The 22,320-nt window shown below is 44.5% G+C and overlaps 1 protein-coding gene across 2 annotated transcripts in view; it reads right to left on the bottom strand.

Annotated features, from left to right (window-relative positions):
* LOC126475457 (breast cancer anti-estrogen resistance protein 1) overlaps positions 1-22,320 on the bottom strand; it is a 547,820-nt gene that overhangs the window by 83,956 nt on the left and 441,544 nt on the right. For both annotated transcript variants that reach the window (XM_050103334.1, XM_050103335.1), the window contains exon 2: positions 15,737-15,880. In XM_050103334.1, coding sequence (XP_049959291.1) covers positions 15,737-15,880 — 144 coding nt within the window. The remainder of the gene's footprint in view (positions 1-15,736; positions 15,881-22,320) is intronic.

The following is a 22,320-nucleotide window of genomic DNA, read 5'->3' as shown; positions in this document are numbered from 1 at the left end:
CCGGCGACGTGCTGAGCCGCTGCGTATTGTGAGCAGTTACCGTCTTGACAATAAGCAACTGCTCAGCACGTCACCAGCACCAGCAAATGGTGCACACAGGCTCGAGATGGCCTATAGCATGTGCCGAAACGGGTCATTTTAAATAAATCATATTTTCCTATCGTGACTGTTTCTTCATAAGTAAACAATTCATGGCTTTAACACAACAACAACGCACCTGCTTACATACCATTGCTTGTTCGTGAATTTTTGGCCAAAAATAATACTGTAAGATGCCTCAGGCTCCATATTCGCCAGACATGGACCCATATAATTTGATCTGTTCCCAAAAGAAAACCTCAAAGGGCTATCGTTTTACAAGCGTAGAAGAGATTAACAACGCATCACTGTGAAAGATAAAAGCTATCCTGAAGATCGAGTTTCAGAAAAGTTTCAAGGATAGGAGCGAGCGCTGATACATCTGTATAAACCCAGTGGAGTGTAACATTCATCTATACGAATAAATAACATTTTTCAGAAAAAAATAAAAGTTCACGTTACTTTCTGAAACCATCTAGTACCATATGTTCACTGCAACTCGGTTCCTCCGCTCTCGGCATCCCCCGTGCAATGTGCCAAAATGCAGTGCGTGTGTAATATTGCCTCCCATTACGTGTTACGGCGTATGCATGATGACTTTTTGATGTGTACGGAAAGCCAACTACGTACAAATAATGCTGAAACGAATCGAAAAGTTGTGTATCAATTTCCGCGCAAACCAACGTTCCATGGAGTTACTTTTCTCCAGCTATCAAAAGGCAAGTTGGAAAACATGAAACTAAACATTACTGCGTACTCCAGAGCGACACTCTTTTTGCCTCTTCCGTGCTAGAGGTGAATTATTAAAGTTCAGTCACATCTGAGACAAGCCGTACGGCGTATGGTCTGTAATAACGTTGCGGTGGCTGCCGGCACTGGGATGACAGACACTTCGCGCGGGAGTCAGGCATTCTGAAGCTGAAACACAGGATTTTGCGCAGTAAAGCCGGCGGGCGCCGGTCGTGTAACCACACGGCGCTGCGCGCTTTCTCTCTTTAAAACCCCCGCAAATCCGTCTGACAGAGAAATCCGGGCCACAGCCGCATACATTGCAATTTCGTCTTAAGCAACGGTTCGCCTACGACCGTCACGAAAGCGACTCGAAGCACAGCTACTCTCGTTCTGCAAGCCCTGCGCTATCTACTGTGCATCGCTCTTCTTTGCCAGTCCAGGACTTGTAGCCGATAAGTCGACTGTCTGCCGAATGAAGGTTATAGTTTACTGTCCCGTGGCCCAGTTACTCACTGCAGACAAAAACATTTAATACAAGCTTATACCTTTACGGACGAGCTCGACAAATTTGTAACGCTTACAGTACATTGCTGTATCTGCATAGCGAGAAGCGTTTCCTTGCAGTCGCTGTGAGTAAACATTCGTAACGCTCCAGGCTACAAATGTAGGAAGTGGCGCCGCACTCTTAGGATTTCTTCAATTACTTGAACAATTGCATCTCGGTAGTTCTGTGTGGCGTGGAGGAATGTTCAGCTGTTGATATTTATAATTGTCGATCTAGAAAAAAGTAAGTTATCACCTTTAAGTAAATATTACGTAATAGACGGAATTTTGAGGTTTATCTGTGTAAAAAAAACTTCACTCCTAGACCTTGAGGAGCATATTTTTCAGAAGTAACAAATTTGTCAACTTAGGCATTCGCAAGCAAACTTTTTTTTATATGATGAATCCTGTAGCGTTTCCTTAAGGCGAGGTTCAACAGCCGTAAATTATTTCACAAAATGCACTTTAACCATCAGCTGTTTATTTGTCCCATTACTGATCTACCGGTTTCGGTTATTAACTATCATCCTACATCCTGGATGATGGTTAGTAACCAAAAGCGGTAGATCACTAATGGGACAAATAAACAGCTGACGGTTAAAGTTCATTTTGTAAAATCCTGCAGCATTTTATAGAAAGAAGAGGAGTGTAGTCGCTCGTGAGACTGGTGGAGAGAGTTATGCCAGTTGCTTGAGTGGCTACTCAAGTAATACCAATAAGTACGCTGAACCGATGGCGTAAGAAGAATAAAGAAAGACTTGAAGTTAACTGTCCATCAATTATCGGAGGAGTGGCTCTTCTAGATTCACTAATCGCACTGTGTAGAATCAACACCATATGGAAGGAGTGCTATCATTTTCACTTCCTTGATAAGGTGATAGTGAATGCGTGGCTATTGTACAGAGGGGACTGTGACACTCTTGGTGTACCCAAAAATAAGCAGAGGCTATTTTCTCGGTTCAAAGGTTAGATGGCTGATGCCTTGTGCAAAATGAACATGGACGTAAGTGGGACGAAGAAACGAAGACCTTCTTCAATTGTAGATAATAAATATGCAAAGAAGAAGAAAATAGGTCATAGATCGAAGCCAATTCCCCACAAGGTTGTTCGAAAGGACGACGCTGGACACTGGCCAATCATGTCTGGGAAGAAAGGTAGATGCAGGTTGCCAAATCGCAAAGGAAGTCCACCAATTAAGCGTAATGTAAATGTGTGCATTGAAAAGAAAAAGAGTTGTTTCCGGAACTTTCGTAAATAATATAAAGTATGACGGTGAAAACTTTCAAATTCTTCAATATTTTCATTCGTGAGCAAAGTATAAATGTAATTACTCACAAGCCAACATTTAATTCAAGTATATCCTTAAATGCCTAATACAACAAATATGTAATGCTGCAACATATATAAACATGAATTAATGTACTTTTTATCAATATATGCTTGTTGACTTCCTTAAGTAACAGAAATATAGTATTTAGAACTTGTCGCAGGTTCGAATCCTGCCTCGGGCAAGGATGTGTGTGATGTCCTTAGGTTAGTTAGGTTTAAGTAGTTCTAAGTTCTAGGGGACTGATGACCTCAGATGTTAAGTCCCATAGTGCTCAGAGCCATTTGAACCATTTAGAATTGTTTGCCTATATTACGTCATAATTCTGTCCATCGTTAAGTGATAAGAAGTATTTTCTGGAGGTATTTGTCTGGAGCAGAACCTCGAAAGGAAGTAGAATCTGAACGATAAATAGTATAGACAATAAGAGAACGGAAACTTTTGAAACGTGGAGTTTCAGAAGAATGATGACGGTTACATATGACCAGTGAATAGGTACGGAATCGGATTTCGGCCTTGCCTCATTGAATACACCGGTTCTCGTCAGATCACAGAACTTAGGCAAAGTTAGGTGCGACCAGTACATGGATGGGTAACTCTCAGATATGCTAAGTGTTGCTGTTCGTCAATTATTCAAAATGACAGTCACAATCGCTTTATTTATTTTGCCGCCAATCGGTTTCAAAGAAAAAAAAATTGCTGCTGTTCGTCTTCACGTTGCCTTTACGGCGTTGGGGAGGGCGGTTGGCGGCTTAACGTCCCTGGCCATCAGTGTTTCCGCCGGTGTCTTGGATGAAAATTCCAAACCTTTCTGCAGTGCTGCAGTGTCTTATGAAGAGAGGGCATGTGACACCGTTGATTGTAATCCGTCCGTCGGATGGGGACGTTAAACTCGGCGGCCCCTTTCGTGCTTTTCGAGAGAAGCAGTCTATTTAAATACATAAGTCTCACACTTCGCGAAGGAAAGGTGCTATTGTGCGCGAAGAACAGTAAAAAACCGTTCCAAATAGGCGCATGAACCTACCTTTCGGTGTCTCCCACCCAACCACGTCGTGCGATTTTACCTTTTTTTATTTACTTACAGAAGTGCTCAGTTGATAAATGATTGTAGCAATGGATGGAAGTGTTGGTGTGAACACCGTAAAGGAAGACCAAGGCTTGACTACAGGAAGCAGTTTCGAAGAGTTGCAGATTGGATATTTATGTAGAGATGAAGAGGCTGGCACAGGATAGACTAGCGTGGGGAGCTTCTGACCAGTCTTCGGAATGAAAACCACAACAACAACAAACAGGTCTGACTAGGCGTGACGACGCGACACGGTTGTAAATATTGGCAGGTTTCGTAACACAAAACATATGCAGAACGCCTTTTATCCATTTCATCGCGGATTTCAGAGCCGTAAACACACATCTACTATACGTTCACTATCACGTAAGCAACATTCAGGACGATTTCCAGCACGGTACGTGAAAATCACACATAGCACCCGCACTTGCGTTCGGTGACTGACTACCTTTTCATATTCAAGTAAGACTATTAAAAGTGACACACGATCAAATTTCTTCGTTCTTCGTGACGTTCACATGCATTCAGCTGTTCCTATTCATGCCCGAAAATACTCTGACCATTATTCCAATCGAAACTTGATGGATAAACAGACTTCTGTAGGTGCCCCAGAATACAGGCTATTTACCTCAAGGGCTCTGAGCACTATGGGACTTAACTCCTGGGGTCATCAGTCCCCTAGAACTTAGAACTAATTAAACCTAACTAACCTAAGGACAGCACACACATCCATGCCCGAGGCACGATTCGAACCTGCGACTGCAACGGTCGCGCGGTTCCAGACTGTAGAGCCTAGAACCGCTCGGCCACCTCGGCCGGCTTATTTATCTCAAGCTTTATAGTTAACAAACTGGTGTTTTCGTATATTCTCGATTTCTAAATATTGCTACAAGCTTAAGTGAGCTTCACAAGCATGCGTGAACTAGCGCTTTCTCCATACATACTAGACGGTGTGTAGAGTATTTTGCGCCAGCATTCGGCCTGTTCAAGCTGTCTGATACTGACTGATTTCTAACGCTACAAGCATACCAACATCCACGCTGCATGTGTACCGAAACGTGCAAACTTATACAAGCAAACAACACAACAAATATGAGGAATGTTTCGTACCGGCACTATGACGAGCGATGTGGATCGGACCAATCGCAAATTGCTGGAAAAGTTTATTCCAGTATATGAAAGCTACCCTTGTTCCAGGAACATTAAATCGATGGCCTATCACAGTAAGGCTAAGAGGAATGTTGGGTTCGCTATACTTTTAACAAAATAGAAAGCAGCTGATCCTTTCATCAACAAACATCTTGTTATTAACGAGTTAATTTTTGTCAGAACCAACTAAGGACGGAAGAGAGAAAAAGTACAGGGTTGCACAGAAAAACGGGAAAATTTGAAGTTTATGTCGGCAGCCCTTCAGCGACAGCAGAAATGAAGGAAAGACGAGAGCAGTAACGGACATTTCGTGACCGTGCAGTCGCCCCACGTGCAGCTCTACAGCTTCACGGCGAGAGCTTCGGCATTGCTTCCACTATGACGTCTGAACATTAATGTCAACATGATAGAGACGTTTCTGGTTCCAAATCTCCACATTTCCAAATCTTGACATTCATCATGCTTGGTTTCAACAGGATGGAGCCACCGCGAACACTGCCAGACAGTCTATGACGGCAGAAACAGTTTATTTGAGGATCGCGTAATTTCCAGGGACGCCAACATCCTTCGGCTGCTCCAGATTCCACACATTTCCTTCTGTGACTTTCCTGCAAAGGGACATATGACGAGGGTCGTGTACCGGACTAGACCAAGAACCCTAACTTAGCTCAGCTCAAAACACAAATTGAAGAGGAAATCGCTAGTATTCCAAGTGATTCTGAATATTTATCGAGTACTCAGGCGGGTGGCGTCGTCCAGAAGGCAGGATGTTTCGGCCAGTCAACTTCTCGCGTTACTGATGGATCATCACCCCCTCCCCCCCCCCCCCCCCCCCAACAAACGTGCAAGACCCGCGTGCACAACACCACACAAAATGACGCCTCAGCAGTCGGGAGCTAGTTGTGTTCCCGAAGAAAATAAAACCCAACATCGATTAGATGCACGTAATAAGGGGGCGACTGATGATGGGGCTGCCAGTCCCATGATCGACTTGCAATAAAGAAATTAAAAAACCATCCTTGCAGCCAGAAGCTAATTTATTCATAATTGCAAATCACGACACGGTTGCGTTCACGCCATCCACTAAGATGGAAAATCAGAACTATAGAATTGTTCACATTAACACCTTGTATGCGATTTCCTTTACAGGGAACCCGCTTTCTCTAATACGTGATTGCCCCATTTCATATAACTTCATAGTATTGCCCCAGAATAGTTCTCTCAAGTAATGTGCTAGTGATGTTTATCGCTAGCGTTGTAATCTGATATTATCAGGCACTTTGTTTTTGCTGTTATGTTATCTCATATTTATCAGCATACTGATTACACCAGGTGGAAATTCTGTCCCAGTCTTTCTTCATTTTCTTCGATCATCAACGACGATACTTTCCTCTAAATAGCGGTGAAGAATCTGATAGTGCAGCTGACGCTGTCTGATAAATCGATTACGTGATAGAGAGTATTAGACGTCATATTACGTTTCTTTGGAACACACTCTATGTTACGTTAATTTCTGTAGAACATAGACTGTCCAGTATAGCGCACTGTGTGGTTGTTCTTCTTCTTCTTCTGTATCTTCCATAGGGCGGTAGTTGGTGGCCGTATGCTCTCCGTGACGCCGAGAATCCCCCCCCCCCTGGGACGGAAAGCTCCGTACCCCGTTGTCTTCGTCTAGAGTAAATTTGTGTTCAAGTGTGGGAACGTTTTCTAAATGCTTGCGTAGCGTGTATCTGAGACGGGATATGGGTACCAGCCACATGTTTATTTAGATGGGTGTGGGAAACCTCCTAAAACCATATCTACATCTACATCTATACTCCGCGAGCCACCTTACGATGTGTGGCGGAGGGTACTTATTGTACCACTATCTGATCCCCCCTTCCCTGTTCCATTCACGAATTGTGCGTGGGAAGAACGACTGCTTGTAAGTCTCCGTATTTGCTCTAATTTCTCGGATCTTTTCGTTGTGATCATTACGCGAGATATATGTGGGCGGTCGTAATATGTTGCCCATCTCTTCCCGGAATGTGCTCTCTCGTAATTTCGATAATAAACCTCTCCGTATTGCGTAACGCCTTTCTTGAAGTGTCCGCCACTGGAGCTTGTTCAGCATCTCCGTAACGCTCTCGCGCTGACTAAATGTCCCCATGACGAATCGCGCTGCTTTTCGCTGGATCATGTCTATCTCTTCTATTAATCCAACCTGGTAAGGGTCCCATACTGATGAGCAATACTCAAGAATCGGACGAACAAGCGTTTTGTAAGCTACTTCTTTCGTCGATGAGTCACATTTTCTTAGAATTCTTCCTATGAATCTCAACCTGGCGCCTGCTTTTCCCACTATTTGTTTTATGTGATCATTCCACTTCAGATCGCTCCGGATAGTAACTCCTAAGTATTTTACGGTCGTTACCGCTTCCAATGATTTACCACCTATGGCATAATCGTACTGGAATGGATTTCTGCCCCTATGTATGCGCATTATATTACATTTATCTACGTTTAGGGAAAGCTGCCAGCTGTCGCACCATGCATTAATCCTCTGCAGGTCCTCCTGGAGTACGTACGAGTCTTCTGATGTTGCTACTTTCTTGTAGACAACCGTGTCATCTGCAAATAGCCTCACGGAGCTACCGATGTTGTCAACTAAGTCATTTATGTATATTGTAAACAATAAAGGTCCTATCACGCTTCCCTGCGGTACTCCCGAAATTACCTCTACATCTGCAGATTTTGAACCGTTAAGAATGACATGTTGTGTTCTTTCTTCTAGGAAATCCTGAATCCAATCACAAACCTGGTCCGATATTCCGTAAGCTCGTATTTTTTTCACTAAACGTAAGTGCGGAACCGTATCAAATGCCTTCCTGAAGTCCAGGAAAACGGCATCAATCTGCTCGCCAGTGTCTACGGCACTGTGAATTTCTTGGGCAAATAGGGTGAGCTGAGTTTCACATGATCTCTGTTTGCGGAATCCATGTTGGTTATGATGAAGGAGATTTGTATTATCTAAGAACGTCATAATACGAGAACACAAAACATGTTCCATTATTCTACAACAGATTGACGTAAGCGAAATAGGCCTATAATTATTCGCATCTGATTTATGACCCTTCTTGAAAATGGGAACGACCTGCGCTTTCTTCCAGTCGCTAGGTACTTTACGTTCTTCCAGCGATCTACGATAAATTGCTGATAGAAAGGGCGCAAGTTCTTTAGCATAATCACTGTAGAATCTTAAGGGTATCTCGTCTGGTCCGGATGCTTTTCCGCTACTAAGTGATAGCAGTTGTTTTTCAATTCCGATATCGTTTATTTCAATATTTTCCATTTTGGCGTCCGTGCGACGGCTGAAGTCAGGGACCGTGTTACGATTTTCCGCAGTGAAACAGTTTCGGAACACTGAATTCAGTATTTCTGCCTTTCTTCGGTCGTCCTCTGTTTCGGTGCCATCGTGGTCAACGAGTGACTGAATAGGGGATTTAGATCCGCTTACTGATTTTACATATGACCAAAACTTTTTAGGGTTCTTGTTTAGATTGTTTGCCAATGTTTTATGTTCGAATTCGTTGGATGCTTCTCTCATTGCTCACTTTACGCTCTTTTTCGCTTCGTTCAGCTTTTCCTTATCAGCTATGATTCGACTACTCTTAAACCTATGATGAAGCTTTCTTTGTTTCCGTAGTACCTTTCGTACATGATTGTTATACCACGGTGGATCTTTCCCCTCGCTTTGGACCTTAGTCGGTACGAACTTATCTAAGGCGTACTGGACGATGTTTCTGAATTTTTTCCATTTTTGTTCCAGGCCGACCGGCTCAACAGCCCTCCTCATTAATCCCCGAGGCGGATACGACCTGTAGCAGGCTAGTCTCCCCGAATCCCCAAAGCGGTGTTTTAAGGCGCTCGACTATCCGGGACGGTCAGTACAGCGCACTGGGTTCTCTTAGATATTTATCGAGCGAGTCACATATTTGCGAAGTTCCTACGTGTGATTGTGTCTTAGTAGTCGACGACGTGGTACAGTGTCGAAAGCCTTTATGATAGTGACTATCTGTCACAAAGGCAGGCAAAAAATAAGAAACAGGAAAACGTTGGAAAATCTATTCTACTGTATTTCAAAATCACTGGACGACATATACGGACCGGCCGCAGTGGCCGAGCGGTTGTAGGCGCTTCAGTCCGGAACCGCGCTGCTGCTACGGTTGCGGGTTCGAATCCTGCCTCGGGCATGGATGTGTGTTATGTCCTTAGGTTAGTTAGGTTTAAGTAATTCTAAGTCTGATGACCTCAGATGTTAAGTCCCCTAGTGCTTAGAGACATTTGAACCATTTTGACATATACGGGTAGTACAAGAAGAGTGGCAAGTCATGCCCGTCGAATACCATTCGGACGCCGACTATGAAATTCTTCGTAGTACGTTTTCGTTTCTGCGAACGATAAATGACTCTACTCATAAAAATATTCTGTCGGAGCGAACTGACACTAGCTTTTCCTTTTAAGGATAAGGCGCTCCTTCTGTTTTAGATGACCTATCGACCAGTGATGATTTAAATCGGAGTCTAGCTGCGGAGGACTGCATAGGAGTTTGCACGTTCAGCATCTGTTCAGAGTGATCTGCGGACCAGATGCAGAGCGCCGGCTCGCCAGCGGTCTCAGAGTTCGCGGTGTTTTTTGCGCTGTCCCTGGTCGCTGCCCCAGCCGTCGACCCCCTGCAGCCGGATATGGCCGGCGGCCGGATACACAGCTGCTGCTTACTGCTTGGGCTTTGCTGTGGCTCCTAGGCCCATCTCCCAGATTTCGTAGTGTTCGTCATAATCTTTTGTGATTGTTCAGTCGCATACTCATGACCATATAATTAGCCTTTGGGCAGCCAACGTCAGGATAAAGGCCTCTTCTTTCCTTTCCCCTACTTCAGGCTCTTCATCAACACGTTTCTATGTGGATCGTTCACGTCTCTAATTCTAACCATCTCCCATCACGTCACCGTCTCAGTATCTTCGTAAGTCTTGCAATTAGCATAGTGCTTCCTTATACATTGATAGTCTATTCGCCGCTATACACTGCCCAGCCAGAACATTATAACCACCTACCTCATAGGCAGTGTCCATCTTTGGCACGGAAAAGAGAAGCGATGCGTCGTCACATGGAAGCAATGAGGCATTGCTACGTCGCTGGAGGGTGTTGGCACCACATCTGCACAAACAAGTCACCTAGTTCCCGTAAACTCCGGGGAGGAGGTCGATGAGCTGTGACGCCACGTTCAATCACATCCCAGACGTGTTCCATCGGATTCAGATCTGCCGAGTTGGGCGGACCAGCACATCAACTGGGACTCGCCCCCATCTTCCTCTAACCACTCCACCACACTCCTGGCCTTGTCAAAAGGCGCCTTATATCGCTGAAAAATGCAACTGCCGTCGGGAACCACGATCGTTATGACCGGGTGTCTGAAACCAGTGCACGATACTCCTTGGCGTCATTGTGCCTTGGCGGTTCAGACGCTCAGTCCGGAACCGCGCGACTGCTACGGTCGCAGGTTCGAATCCTGCCTCGGGCATGGATGTGTGTGATGTCCTTAGGTTAGGTTTAAGTAGTTCTCAGTTCTAGGGGACTGATGACCACAGATGTTAAGTCCCATAGTGCTCAGAACCATTTGAACCGTTGTGCCTTGAACGAGCTCCACTGGAACCCGGATGCCGAAATGAATATTCCGCAGAGCATAATGGAGTGGCTGCCAGCTTGTCTGTGTCCTGCAGTAAATGTGTCCGGAGCTGTTCCCATGCAAGACGACGGACTCGCGCCCTCCCATCGGCATGATGAAGAACTTATCGGGATTCATAAGACCATACAACGCTCTGCCACTGCACCAACGTCCAATGCCTATGGTCACATGCTCGTTCCAGTCGTAGTTGATCAAGTCGTGGTGTAACAATGGCACTTGCATGGGTCGTCGGCTGTGGAGGTCCATCGTTAGGAGTGTTCGGTGTACTGTGTGTTTAGACACACTTGTTACTGTGCCCAGCATTAAAGTCTGCTGGTAGTTCCACCACAGCTCGCCACCTGTATTGTTTTACCAGTCTGCCCAGCCTACGACGTCCGTCTCTGTAAAGAGGGATGGCCACCCAAACCCAGGACGTCTGGAAGCTGTTTCACCTTGGTTTCACCGAGTGTTGAAGACACTCAGTGCAGCATTCCTCGAACACCCGACAAGTCGTACAGTTTCCGAAATGCTCGTGCCGAACCTCCGGGCCATTACAATCTGTCCTCGGTCAAACTCAGATAGATGTGCGCCTTCCCCATTTTACACACGGACAGCACGCTCACTGATACTACATGCACCGTGCGCTGCTATCGCCTGGATGGTTTTATACCGATAGTAGGACGGTGGTCATAATGTTCTGGCTGATCCGTGAATGTGGATCGTTCATACTTTCTAATCATAACCATCTCCCATCAAGTCATCGTCTCGGTATCTTCGCATCTCTTGGTAATCTATTCGCCGCTATAAGTCTTACGCAGGATCATGTGGGAGAAAATTCATCAAACACCTGCCTACGCGCGCTTCGACAAAGAAAACAACATCAAGAGCACTGGAGCAGCATCGATTACACGCTTACGACGAATACCGCGAGCGATTAATAGGGAAAATGCTTTTACACTAAAAGTTCTGTTCTGCCTGACAGAAAAATATATGAAGCATCCAGAAGACACGGGCAGATGCCCATGTAGCTTCGTATAAGCACACGTCATCGTATGATTAGAAAACAATCAGAATTGCAATTCTCTGTGAAAGTTAGTTTTACCATGCATAGAAGGGGATATAAGAGCCATGAACTGCGTCAGATGATGTGTGATCATGCAGAATGACACGGAGAACCCGTGTATACGTGTCGGACAGTGTTATCAGCACGTGACAGAGTTTGAAAAGGGCATCACTGTAGGTCTCCATTTCGCCGTGTGGTCGAGTCGTGCAACATCCACATTTTTGAAGCATTCAGAAGTCACAGTGGCATGGCGTTGGACTGCATGGTAACGGTAAGGCAGGTATACTTGACGTCAAGGTACTGGTCGACGACGTCTGACCACCACAAGACAGGACCGGCGTATTGCGCAGGAAGAACAGCCCAACCCCAAACATACGCACCTCTCACCCGAGAACAAGTGAAGGACTGACTGCAGCTTTCTCTCTCATCCCACACCATCAGTTGGAGACTACCAGAAGCCAGACTGCGGAATTGCTGTCCCATGCGTAGACTGTAGTTAACACCGCAACACATACGGCTGCGTTTTGTGTAATGTCGTGACCAGGAAACATGGACTGCTAAAGAATGGTGTCGCATTGTGTTCAGCGATGAATCGCGGTTCTGCATCACTCTGGATGACCATCATAGGCGACTACGGAGGCGACCTGGGAAGATGAGCTATTCTTCTTACAAGGGAACCTCCCAGTCGCACCCCCCTCAGATTTAGTTATAAGTTGGCACAGTGGATAGGCCTTGAAAAACTGAACACAGATCAATTGAGAAAACAGGAAGAAGTTGTGTGGAACTGTGAAAAAATAAGCAAAATATACAAACTGAGTAGTTCATGGGAAGATAGGCAACATCAAGGACACTAAGGGCTCAGGAGCGCCATGGTCTCGTGGTAACGTGAGCAGCTGCGGAACGAGAAGTCTTTGGTTCAAATCTTCCATCGACTGAAAAGTTAAATTTTTTTATTTTCAGTTTATGTGACAAACTCTTGTGTTTTCATCACTTTTTTGGGAGTGATTATCACATCCACAAGAAAACCTAAATCGGGCAAGGTAGAAGAATCTTTTTACCCATTCGCCAAGTGTACAAGTTAGGTGGATCGACAACATATTCCTGTCATGTGACGCACATGCCGTTACCAGTGTCGTATAGAATATATCAGATGTGTTTTCCTGTGGAGGAATCGGTTGACCTATGACCTCGCGATCAAATGTTTTCGGTTCCCATTGGAGAGGCACGTCTTTCCGTCTACTAATCGCACGGTTTTGCGATGCGGTCGCAAAACACAGACACTAAACTTATTACAGTGAACAGAGACGTCAATGAACGAACGGACAGATAACTATGCAAAAATAAAGAAAGTAAAATGCTCACTAGAGGGAAGACTTGAACCAAGGACCTCTCGTTCTGTAGCTGCTCACGCTACCACGAGACCACCGCGCTCTTGAGCTCACATTGTCCATGACGTTGCCTATGTGGCCCATGGACTACTCAGTTCGTATATTTTGCTTATTTTTTCACAGTTCCACACAACTTCTTCCTGTTTTCTCGACTGATCTGTGTTCAGTTTATCAAGGCCTATCCACTGTGCCAACTTATAACTAAATCTGAGGGGGGTGCGATGGGGAGGTTCCCTTGTTAGGAGAGGCACAGCGGTGTGACTACTGGCGTCGAAGTATTGGGATCCAAGGCGTGTGACTTCAGGTCAGGGTTGGTAGTGACTGAGGGAACTCTCGTGGCACAAAGGAACGTCAAGAACATCCTGCGTCCTCATGTGTTACCTCTCATGTGGCAATATCGTGGTGCATTTTTCAACAGGACAACGCTCTTCCGTACGTGACTCGTGTCTGTATGAGCTGTCTGAGTTATGTTGAAGATCTGAGGTGCGCAGCAAGGTCCCCAGATCCGCCTCCGATAGAAGATGTACCAGCTCAGATGTCAACTCCGTATCAGTGTCAGTATCCTGGACACCAACGGCACTTACTACGGTTGTGGAGCAGGTTGGCTCAGTAGAGGACACAATATCTTTACGAGACCCTCCCCAACCGAATCAGGGTATTAATCCAGACCAGACTGGGTGCAACGTCATAGTGATAACTAGGCTCATACTGGCAACTTCTTCGTAATTTTGACACGACTTTGTAATCACTGAAATAACACCACATACCCTATCAAAAAGTGATGTTTGATATAGTTTGCATCTCCTCTTCCGTATGCTTCACTTTTTTTGTCAGGAGGTGTACGTTGCAATGTCTGCGCTGACACAATTGCTAAGAGCTTGATACTCTGTTTACGTCAATACAAAATCAATATTTGTTTTCTTCCATTAGCTCCTTAGCTCACTGTACTTAGCTTACGATTTACCACCCCCTTTATAATTACGACCCTAAAGGTTTGAACCGTATATACTCAGATGGAGTGCGAAATTCGTAATACTCGCTGGCAACGAACGGTATGCGTTGACTCACGATTGTCTTATGATTTAAACATATTGTGCAGACAGATATCAGCGAATATATAATGTAAGAAAATTCATAACACGAACGCTGAATTTGATGCAATTTACCTGCCAGCCGATTTCAGTCCAGTACCAAGTTCACGGTAGTCAAATACGCAATTATACTGTAATGGATGTGTGTATAGCGTGTTATCCTGTCTGTGTTGTATAATGCTCATGAAAGAAGGGCGAGGGTGAAACACAGTACAGGTTTACTTACTCCTATCGAACAGCACCAAGGGGCCACTTGATTTAATTTCCGCCACCCGACGGACGGATCGCCACAACAGTATTCCAGGGAGACAATTATTGAACTATATGGAAAAAAAATTGGTTACAAGCTACGGCGTGCACACACTTTATTGAACATCTGAAGGTCGCTACAGATGTTCAGATTTAGGTTATATCATGTTCGATATGGCTGTCATAATTGGTGATGGCCGACTGGACTAGCCGAGCGGTTCTAGGCGCTTCAGTTTGGAACCGCGCGACCGCTACGGTCGCAGGTTCGAATCCTGCCTCGGGCATGGATGTGTGTGATGTCCTTAGGTTAGTGAGGTTTAAGTAGTTCTAAGTTCTAGGGGACTTATGACCTCAGATGTTAAGTCCCATAGTGCTCAGAGCCATTTGAACCATTTGAACCATTGGTGATGATGTAGCAGGCGAATAGCGAAATTCGGCATGACCCGCTGAAGCGTCGGAACGTCGATGCTGTCGATGTGCTGAATGTTTTCAGCTCAGCAGTAGTTTTGGGGCTATTACTGTAAACTTTGTCTTTAACATAGTCCCACAAAAGGGAGTCGCAAGTGTTCAGATCCGGAGAATATGGCGGCCAATCGAGGCCCGTGCCAGTGGCCTCTGGGTAACCCAGAGTCAGATTGCGGTCCCCAAAGTGCTACCCCAGGATATCAAACAGTCTCCTGCTTCAGTGGGGTCGAGAGCTCCGTCCTGCATGAACCACATCTTGTCGAAATCAGGGTCACTTTGGGCAATGAAAATGAAATTGTCTTCCAAAACCTTCACGTACAGTTCGGTAGTCAACGTTCCATGAAGGAATATCGCATCGCTTATTCCGTGACTGGACATTGCACACCACACAGACACCCGTTGAAGGTGAAGAGACTTCTCGATCGCGAAATGCGGATGCTCAGTCCCCGAAATGCGCCAGTTTTGCTTATTGACGAACCCAACTAAATGAAAGGGGGCTTCGTCGCTAAACCAAACCATACAGCGCATAGTATTTCCCAATATGCCCTGCGGCCAACCGTGTAGTTTTAACGTCCTAACGCAAACCGTTCAGAAGTTATAACGATTTTATTTCGTACTCAATAATTGTCACCCTGTACATGCTTTTACTCTAGGAGACACTACGAAGAGGTCTGAAATTTAATCCAAAGCATTGGCGCAAAGTTTGGCGTTCAGGAAGTCCTACCCTTGTTGGCCAAATATTGGTGGTGAAAATTTTTCCAACCACAACGGTTAGAATCAGCTTCCTCCGAGTCGAGCGCCACCTGTCATGCGTGTGTTATCGATTACGGATACGGATTGGAGAGGGCAAGGTTTACCGCGACGGGAAGGGCGCGACTCACCTGCCGTCCGCGAAGCGAGCAGAGCCACCAGCCCTGGATGCCGGCCGTGTTTTGCTCGAGTACGGTGAGAAGGTCGCCGCGCCGGAATGCCAGCTCGTCCGGCGACTCTGCGATGTTGTCGTACAGCGCGCGCGCCACGCAGTTCTGCAACAAACACACACGCGGCGGCGTCACTAAACAGTCCCGCGAGCCACAGCAACACACTGAACACACTCATCGAAACATAAAATTCACACTTGAAAAAGAAAATCAAATAAATTTTCTTGACATTACAACAAAAAAAGAAAATGGCAAACATACATTTAACATCTTTAGAAAACCAACAGCCACAGACAAAATAACACATTCCACATCCAACCACCCGCACAGCCAGAAGCTTGCAACACTAAGACATATGTTACATGGATTGAACAGAATCCCACTCAAAAAGAGAAACTATGAACAAGAAATGAGTACAATCATACAAATAGCTAGGAACAACGGGTATGACACACATGTAGTACTAAGTCTCAATCAAAAAATAAAAACACAAATACAAAAGAAACACAACATTTCCAGAATACAGGAGAACTCACAAGCTGAAAAATTACAAACACAGTCAGCACACACGCGCAATGACAACACCACACAGAAAAGAACCAGATGGTACAACATGACCTACACACATAAACTAAAACACAGAGTTGCAAACATCCTAAAGAGACAGGGCTTCCAAATACCATATAAGTCTGGGCAATCCCTCCAATTACACCTAAGCCAACCAGTTACCAAGAGGGACAAATTTCAACAATCAGGAATATATAAACTTGAATGTCAAAGTTGTGATGCAGTATACGTAAGCATGATATGCAGCAATTTTAAAACACGATACAAAGAACATATCAGATGTTGGAAGTACGAAACAAACCATTCCACATTTGCAGAACATTTAAAACACCATAACCATCATCCTACAAACATGGAACAAGAAATGAAAATAATGAGAATAAGCAACCATGACAAATATCTTATACAAACGCAAGAAAACTTCCACATCCAGAAAGCGATAGCTGAAAACAAAGATGTGATAAATGAACAAACAAACACACATCAGCACAGGCTCCCTACTAACTTAATAAAGGAAATGATAAGATAAAACAAAAAAAAAACTCTTTCCCCTTCACCTTCTGGACACACACACACACACACACACACACACACACACACACACACACGAACAGATCACAAAAAATGGTTCAAATGGCTCTGAGCACTATGGGACTCAACTGCTGCGGTCATTAGTCCCCTAGAACTTAGAACTAGTTAAACCTAACTAACATAAGGACATCACAAACATCCATGCCCGAGGCAGGATTCGAACCTGCGACCGTAGCGGTCTTGCGGTTCCATACTGCAGCGCCTTTAACCGCACGGCCACTTCGGCCGGCTGAACAGATCACAGATACTTCAGTAATTACACTGGAAAGATTGGCAATAACATTCAATCTTTGGCAAAAACATTTGATAGTCGGCAACAGAAACCAAAACATTGCATTGAAACAAGCGTTCAGTTCATAGTGCTGTGGAACGTAGGGAAAAAAACCGCAAATTGGCATTCATAAGAAGAACAACAACACCAAAATTGCAACAGGAGCGTAATATGTAGGAAATTGTCCACGCAACCTGTAAGTACAGTTCAAAACGTTACTACTTAATGGGAAATACCAACCACCAGAACTGTTTATAACCTATTGGTACAGTGACCAAAATATAAATTAAATAGCAAACATATGTACATATTCCAGGCCACTGATGATGCCTTGCAGAAAATAAAGGCGAAACGCGTATGGCACTAATATTGTGTTTTATTCAGTTGCTGTCAGACGGTCCATAAGCAAAAATTATCAGTATACCGTAACACTCCCGTTAGTTCAAAAAGTTTCGAGACTGCATTAACAAAACATAGATAAAAATTAAGACGGTGGTTTTAATACTTCAGATGTTCTACTTGAATAGAAGGCACAGAACGACCGTGTGAAACTGTCAGGAAACTTGACAAATTGGCAGTTGGCTTCTGTCTCTGGTTCTTCAGCCGACATTTTTTTGTTGATTTTTCTGTCGTATTACCAGCGCCAGTGGCTGGAATTGCCAAAGTTTCACCCTTCAGTACTGGTGGTGGACTTGAGTCGAGTTCGCGGTCGCAGCTTATGTACGACTGTGCCCCAACGTCCAAGAATTTTCCGTGGTCGTTACCGCTGCGGTTCTCTCATCCTACATGTTTGTGTATTTCTACAGCCGCCCCGAACAAGCAGGTGTACAGCTTTTCTGTACAACAAGATTTTCAGTGTCGGCGAATGACAATAGCTTCAGCTTTAAAGAATAAAGCCTCAAGGTGAGCGGGTACTGGATTCCCGTGCTGTCGCGAACGACCGCTGCAGGTAGCAAGAGGAGAACCGCAGCGGTAATGACCACAGAAAAGCCCCTGGACATTGACGCGCCAGGTACATAAAATTTGAGGCCGCAAAACTCGACTCAAATCCACCACCAGCTATGGAGACTAAAGCTCTGACAATACCAACCACTCGTGCTGGCGAAACGTCGGAAAAATCGTCAAACAAACGAAACTATATGGTTTCAGAGACAAGTCTCCAACATCTATGATGAATATATGCAGACTGAAGCGATGAATGAAAATTTGTACCAATGGAACACGGGTCTCCAGCTGACTGGTTGGAGGATGGAAGCGTGGTAGTGTAGTCCGTGCAGTTGTTCAAAGCCCCAGTGTCAAGAGTGGCGAAATGGTTGGCGCACCTGTCTAGCGAGCAGGAGACCCGGATTCAAACGCCAGCATTGGTAAAAATTTTCATTAGGCTCTTCAGTCTGCATATATACATAATAGATGTTGGAGACCTGAAAACGTCTCTGGAACCTTAGAGTTTGATTTGATTAAAATCACATCTGCCTGGGTTTCAAGCACGATACCCGTTTGGTTCGATGCTGAAGTGCCTTTCGAATACAGCTGGAGAGCTTCTGCGATGTTGTTTGAGTTTAAAGGGTATACCGAAGGAATTTGGGCTGAGGAGGGAGACATACTACTGTACTTCGTCCAATTCTACAATTAAAAATTCCGTCAGAAAAGTTCTTGGGGGTGCTGTTCAACTTGCACATCACATTGGTCTGAGTGTCAGGACGTCACAGCGTTAAGCCTTCACGTAAATTTTTGCACTTTGTTATTCTGTGGAAGATTCGTATTGATAACACCAAGTCTCGCCATCCGTGAGATGGTTTTCTTGTCTTTTTTCCCAGAAAAGAACTGTTCGCGGCTTGCATTTCAACAACATAGCAGTAGACATCCACGCGTAGTTGCTTTTTTTTCCGGGAGTCAAAGGGTGCGAGACAAACTTTGCACAGACTTTTCTCTTCCTCAGAGGATTCTGGATAATTTCTTGAATACTTAATTCAGAGATGTTGCTCCTCTGCGATTTGTGACACAACATTTATACACTATGGCTACACATCCACTACTTGACACTGCCTGCTTACGACTGTGCAGGCGCACATCTTTTGCCTACGCTGTCACTTCAACCTGCCACCGCAAATACTACTCTAACATCGCTTATATGAAAGAAATAAAATCAGTCACTGAACTTTTTGGACAGACTGTGTACATTAGCCTACTGAATGTGTTGTTTTCCATCTCTTACTCTAATCAATTCACACATATTTATTACAGCTAGTAACAATGTGTCTGTTATTTTTTACATTTGTTTGCGACGCCTTTCGAGCCACTGGTGCTCACTGTCAACCATCAAAAGGTAGGTCTAAAGAAAATTCTTTGTTACTGTTAAAGTTAACAAAATGTCACGAACTACATTAATCTCTTGATTCTTTCTCAGCTGCGGAGGTCGTCGTTGCTGTCCTGGCTTTTGTACCTCCCTGTCTTGAAATACGAAGGCTATGCTGAAAATAACAGCGATGCTGTGCCTGCACGCACGAACAACCAACATCGCTGTTACAGTATTCAACGGCAGCCAGCTCACAATGTAGGCCACTGATGGCATCGTGTATACGATTGGAGTTCACTCTCTCAGCGTCAGTTAAGGCCTGAAGTGGTGTACTGAGTCACTGAAACTGGTTGCAATATAATAAACAACATATAAATGACAGCTTCCCGTCATGCACTTTATTGCGTTAGCGAACGGCCGAATTCCAACAAATCATCAATCAGAAGGATGGACATACAAAAACTTAGTCATAATGTGTTTAGCCTGTTGTGTCAGTATACAATACATATCGTAATAAATGCAGAACTGTCCTCTTACAGGTATAGTTCAATATTTCGACCGCCATGCTCACGGCAGAATGTATAGCGACGCACTGTCGACTGTCTTACACGCTCAAGTTCTGTGACGCGGCTGCCATCGCTGCGGGAGTAGCTTAAGATAGCGTCGTTGCGCCCCTAATCCATTGACGTCAGCGAAGCCATGCACGAGGTGTATACAGGGAATTGTTCAGCAGTAAACTTAAGCATACTACTGTTATCACTGTTGAAGCAAAACTAACACTATTGATGAAAGAAACGAGTGACAGAACGCAACCTTCAGGGCGAAAAATGCAGTGAGCTTTATTGTTGTCAACAGCAAGTACCGCGATGAAAAGGACAAGTTTTTTCCAAAGAAGACACACGACGCACATCATCGGTGTATTCTCTGTTGTGCAGATTTTTCAATGCTATACAGGTACAAAGCCGCGCGGGATTAGCCGAGCGGTCTTAGGCGCTGCAGTCATGGACTGTGCGGCTGGTCCCGGAGGAGGTTCGAGTCCTCCCTCGGGCATGGGTGTGTGCGTTTGTCCGTAGAATAATTTAGGTTAAGTAGTGTTTAAGCTTAGGGACTGATGACCTTAGCAGTTAAGTCTCATAACATTTCACACACATTATTACCCATATACAGGTACTAAATGGAGAGGGAATGGGGTGTAAGAAATCAAACGGAGCGCAGTTACTGCAATTATACTCCAGCCTGAATAGCCGAAATGCAGTTACAGGCCGCCGGAGACCACTTTGTGTTCGTGTTCTACAGTTTTGACATGGGCGCGTATGACTCTAGCTGGTTTTGCGCCCTAAAACAAAAGAAAAACGAAGACCACCGATCCCCTATACGAAATACTTCGATAATTTCCATGTACAGCTTCCGAAATTTTGTCGATTGATTTGGGTTCGTCCCGCTTACGACTTTCCTTACCACTACGTGAATATTTTGGAGTGGTGATATGCGGTGACTTAATTGTCTGTTTGTCCATAGGGTGCTGAGATAGAAATTCAGTCCCCATTTCGTTTTGTGCTACACCCGTTTTAACGTCCCGTTTTACTACTCACTATTTTTACGTGACCTTTGTAGTTCGTTAGTACGTTGCAATACCAGCATAACGTAACGAAAGTTGGGTATTTACAAAATCGTTAACTGATCTGTACATGTTTGTTCCATGCACTGTGAGCCCAAAGTGTATTACAACTACAAAAATCCTAGTACGTAATTTCAGCACAACAGCTGTTGTTCACATGGCATCCTCTTTTACACAAGGGCCCCACAAGGAATGGTCAATATTGAGCGATATGACAGAAACGAACATTCGAAGAAGAAGAAGAAGAAGAAGAAGAAGAAGAAGAAGAAACATGGTTACATCTACATCTACATGGATACTCTGCAAATCACATTTAAGTGCCTGGCAGAGGGTTCATCGAACCACCTTCACAATTCTCTATTAATCCAATCTCGTATAGCGCGCGGAAAGAATGAACACCTATGTCTTTCCGTACGAGCTCTGATTTACGTTATTTTACCGTGGTGATCGTTCCTCTCTATGTAGGTCGGTGTCAACAAAATATTTTCGCATTCCGAGGAGAAAGTTGGTGATTGGAATTTCGTTAGAAGATTCCGTCGCAACGAAAAACGCCTTTCTTTTAATGATTTCCAGCCCAAATCCTGTATCATTTCTGTGATACTCTCTCCCATATTTCGCGACAATACAAAACGGGCTGCCTATCTTGGAACTTTTTCGACGTACTCCGTCAGTCCTATCTGGTAAGGATCTCACACCGCGCAGCAGTATTCTAAAAGAGGACGGACAAGCGTAGAGTAGGCAGTCTCCTTAGTAGACCTGTTACATTTTCTAAGTGTCCTGCCAATAAAACGCAGTCTTTGGTTAGCCTTCCCCACAACATTTTCTGTGTGTTCCTTCCAATTTAAGTTATTCGTAATTGTAATACCTAGGTATTTAGTTGAATTTACGGCTTTTAGATTAGAATGATTTATCTTGTAACCGAAGTTTAACGAGTTCCTTGTAGCACTCATGTGGATGACCTCACACTTTTCGTTATTTAGGGTCAACTGCCACTTTTCGCACTATTCAGATATCTTTTCTAAATCGTTTTGCAGTTTGTTTCGATCTTCTGATGACTTTATTAGGCGATAAACGACAGCGTCATCTGCAAACAACCGAAGACGGCTGCTCAGATTGTCTCCCAAATCGTTAATATAGATAAGGAACAGTAAACATGGACTCTAAAATGCATAACTGAAGAGCTACGAGCACTTGTTCAGCAG

The sequence above is a fragment of the Schistocerca serialis genome, chromosome 4, assembly GCF_023864345.2.
Source record: "Schistocerca serialis cubense isolate TAMUIC-IGC-003099 chromosome 4, iqSchSeri2.2, whole genome shotgun sequence".
NCBI classification, from domain to species: Eukaryota; Metazoa; Arthropoda; class Insecta; order Orthoptera; family Acrididae; genus Schistocerca; species Schistocerca serialis.
This window is presented reverse-complemented; position numbering and strand designations above follow the sequence as displayed.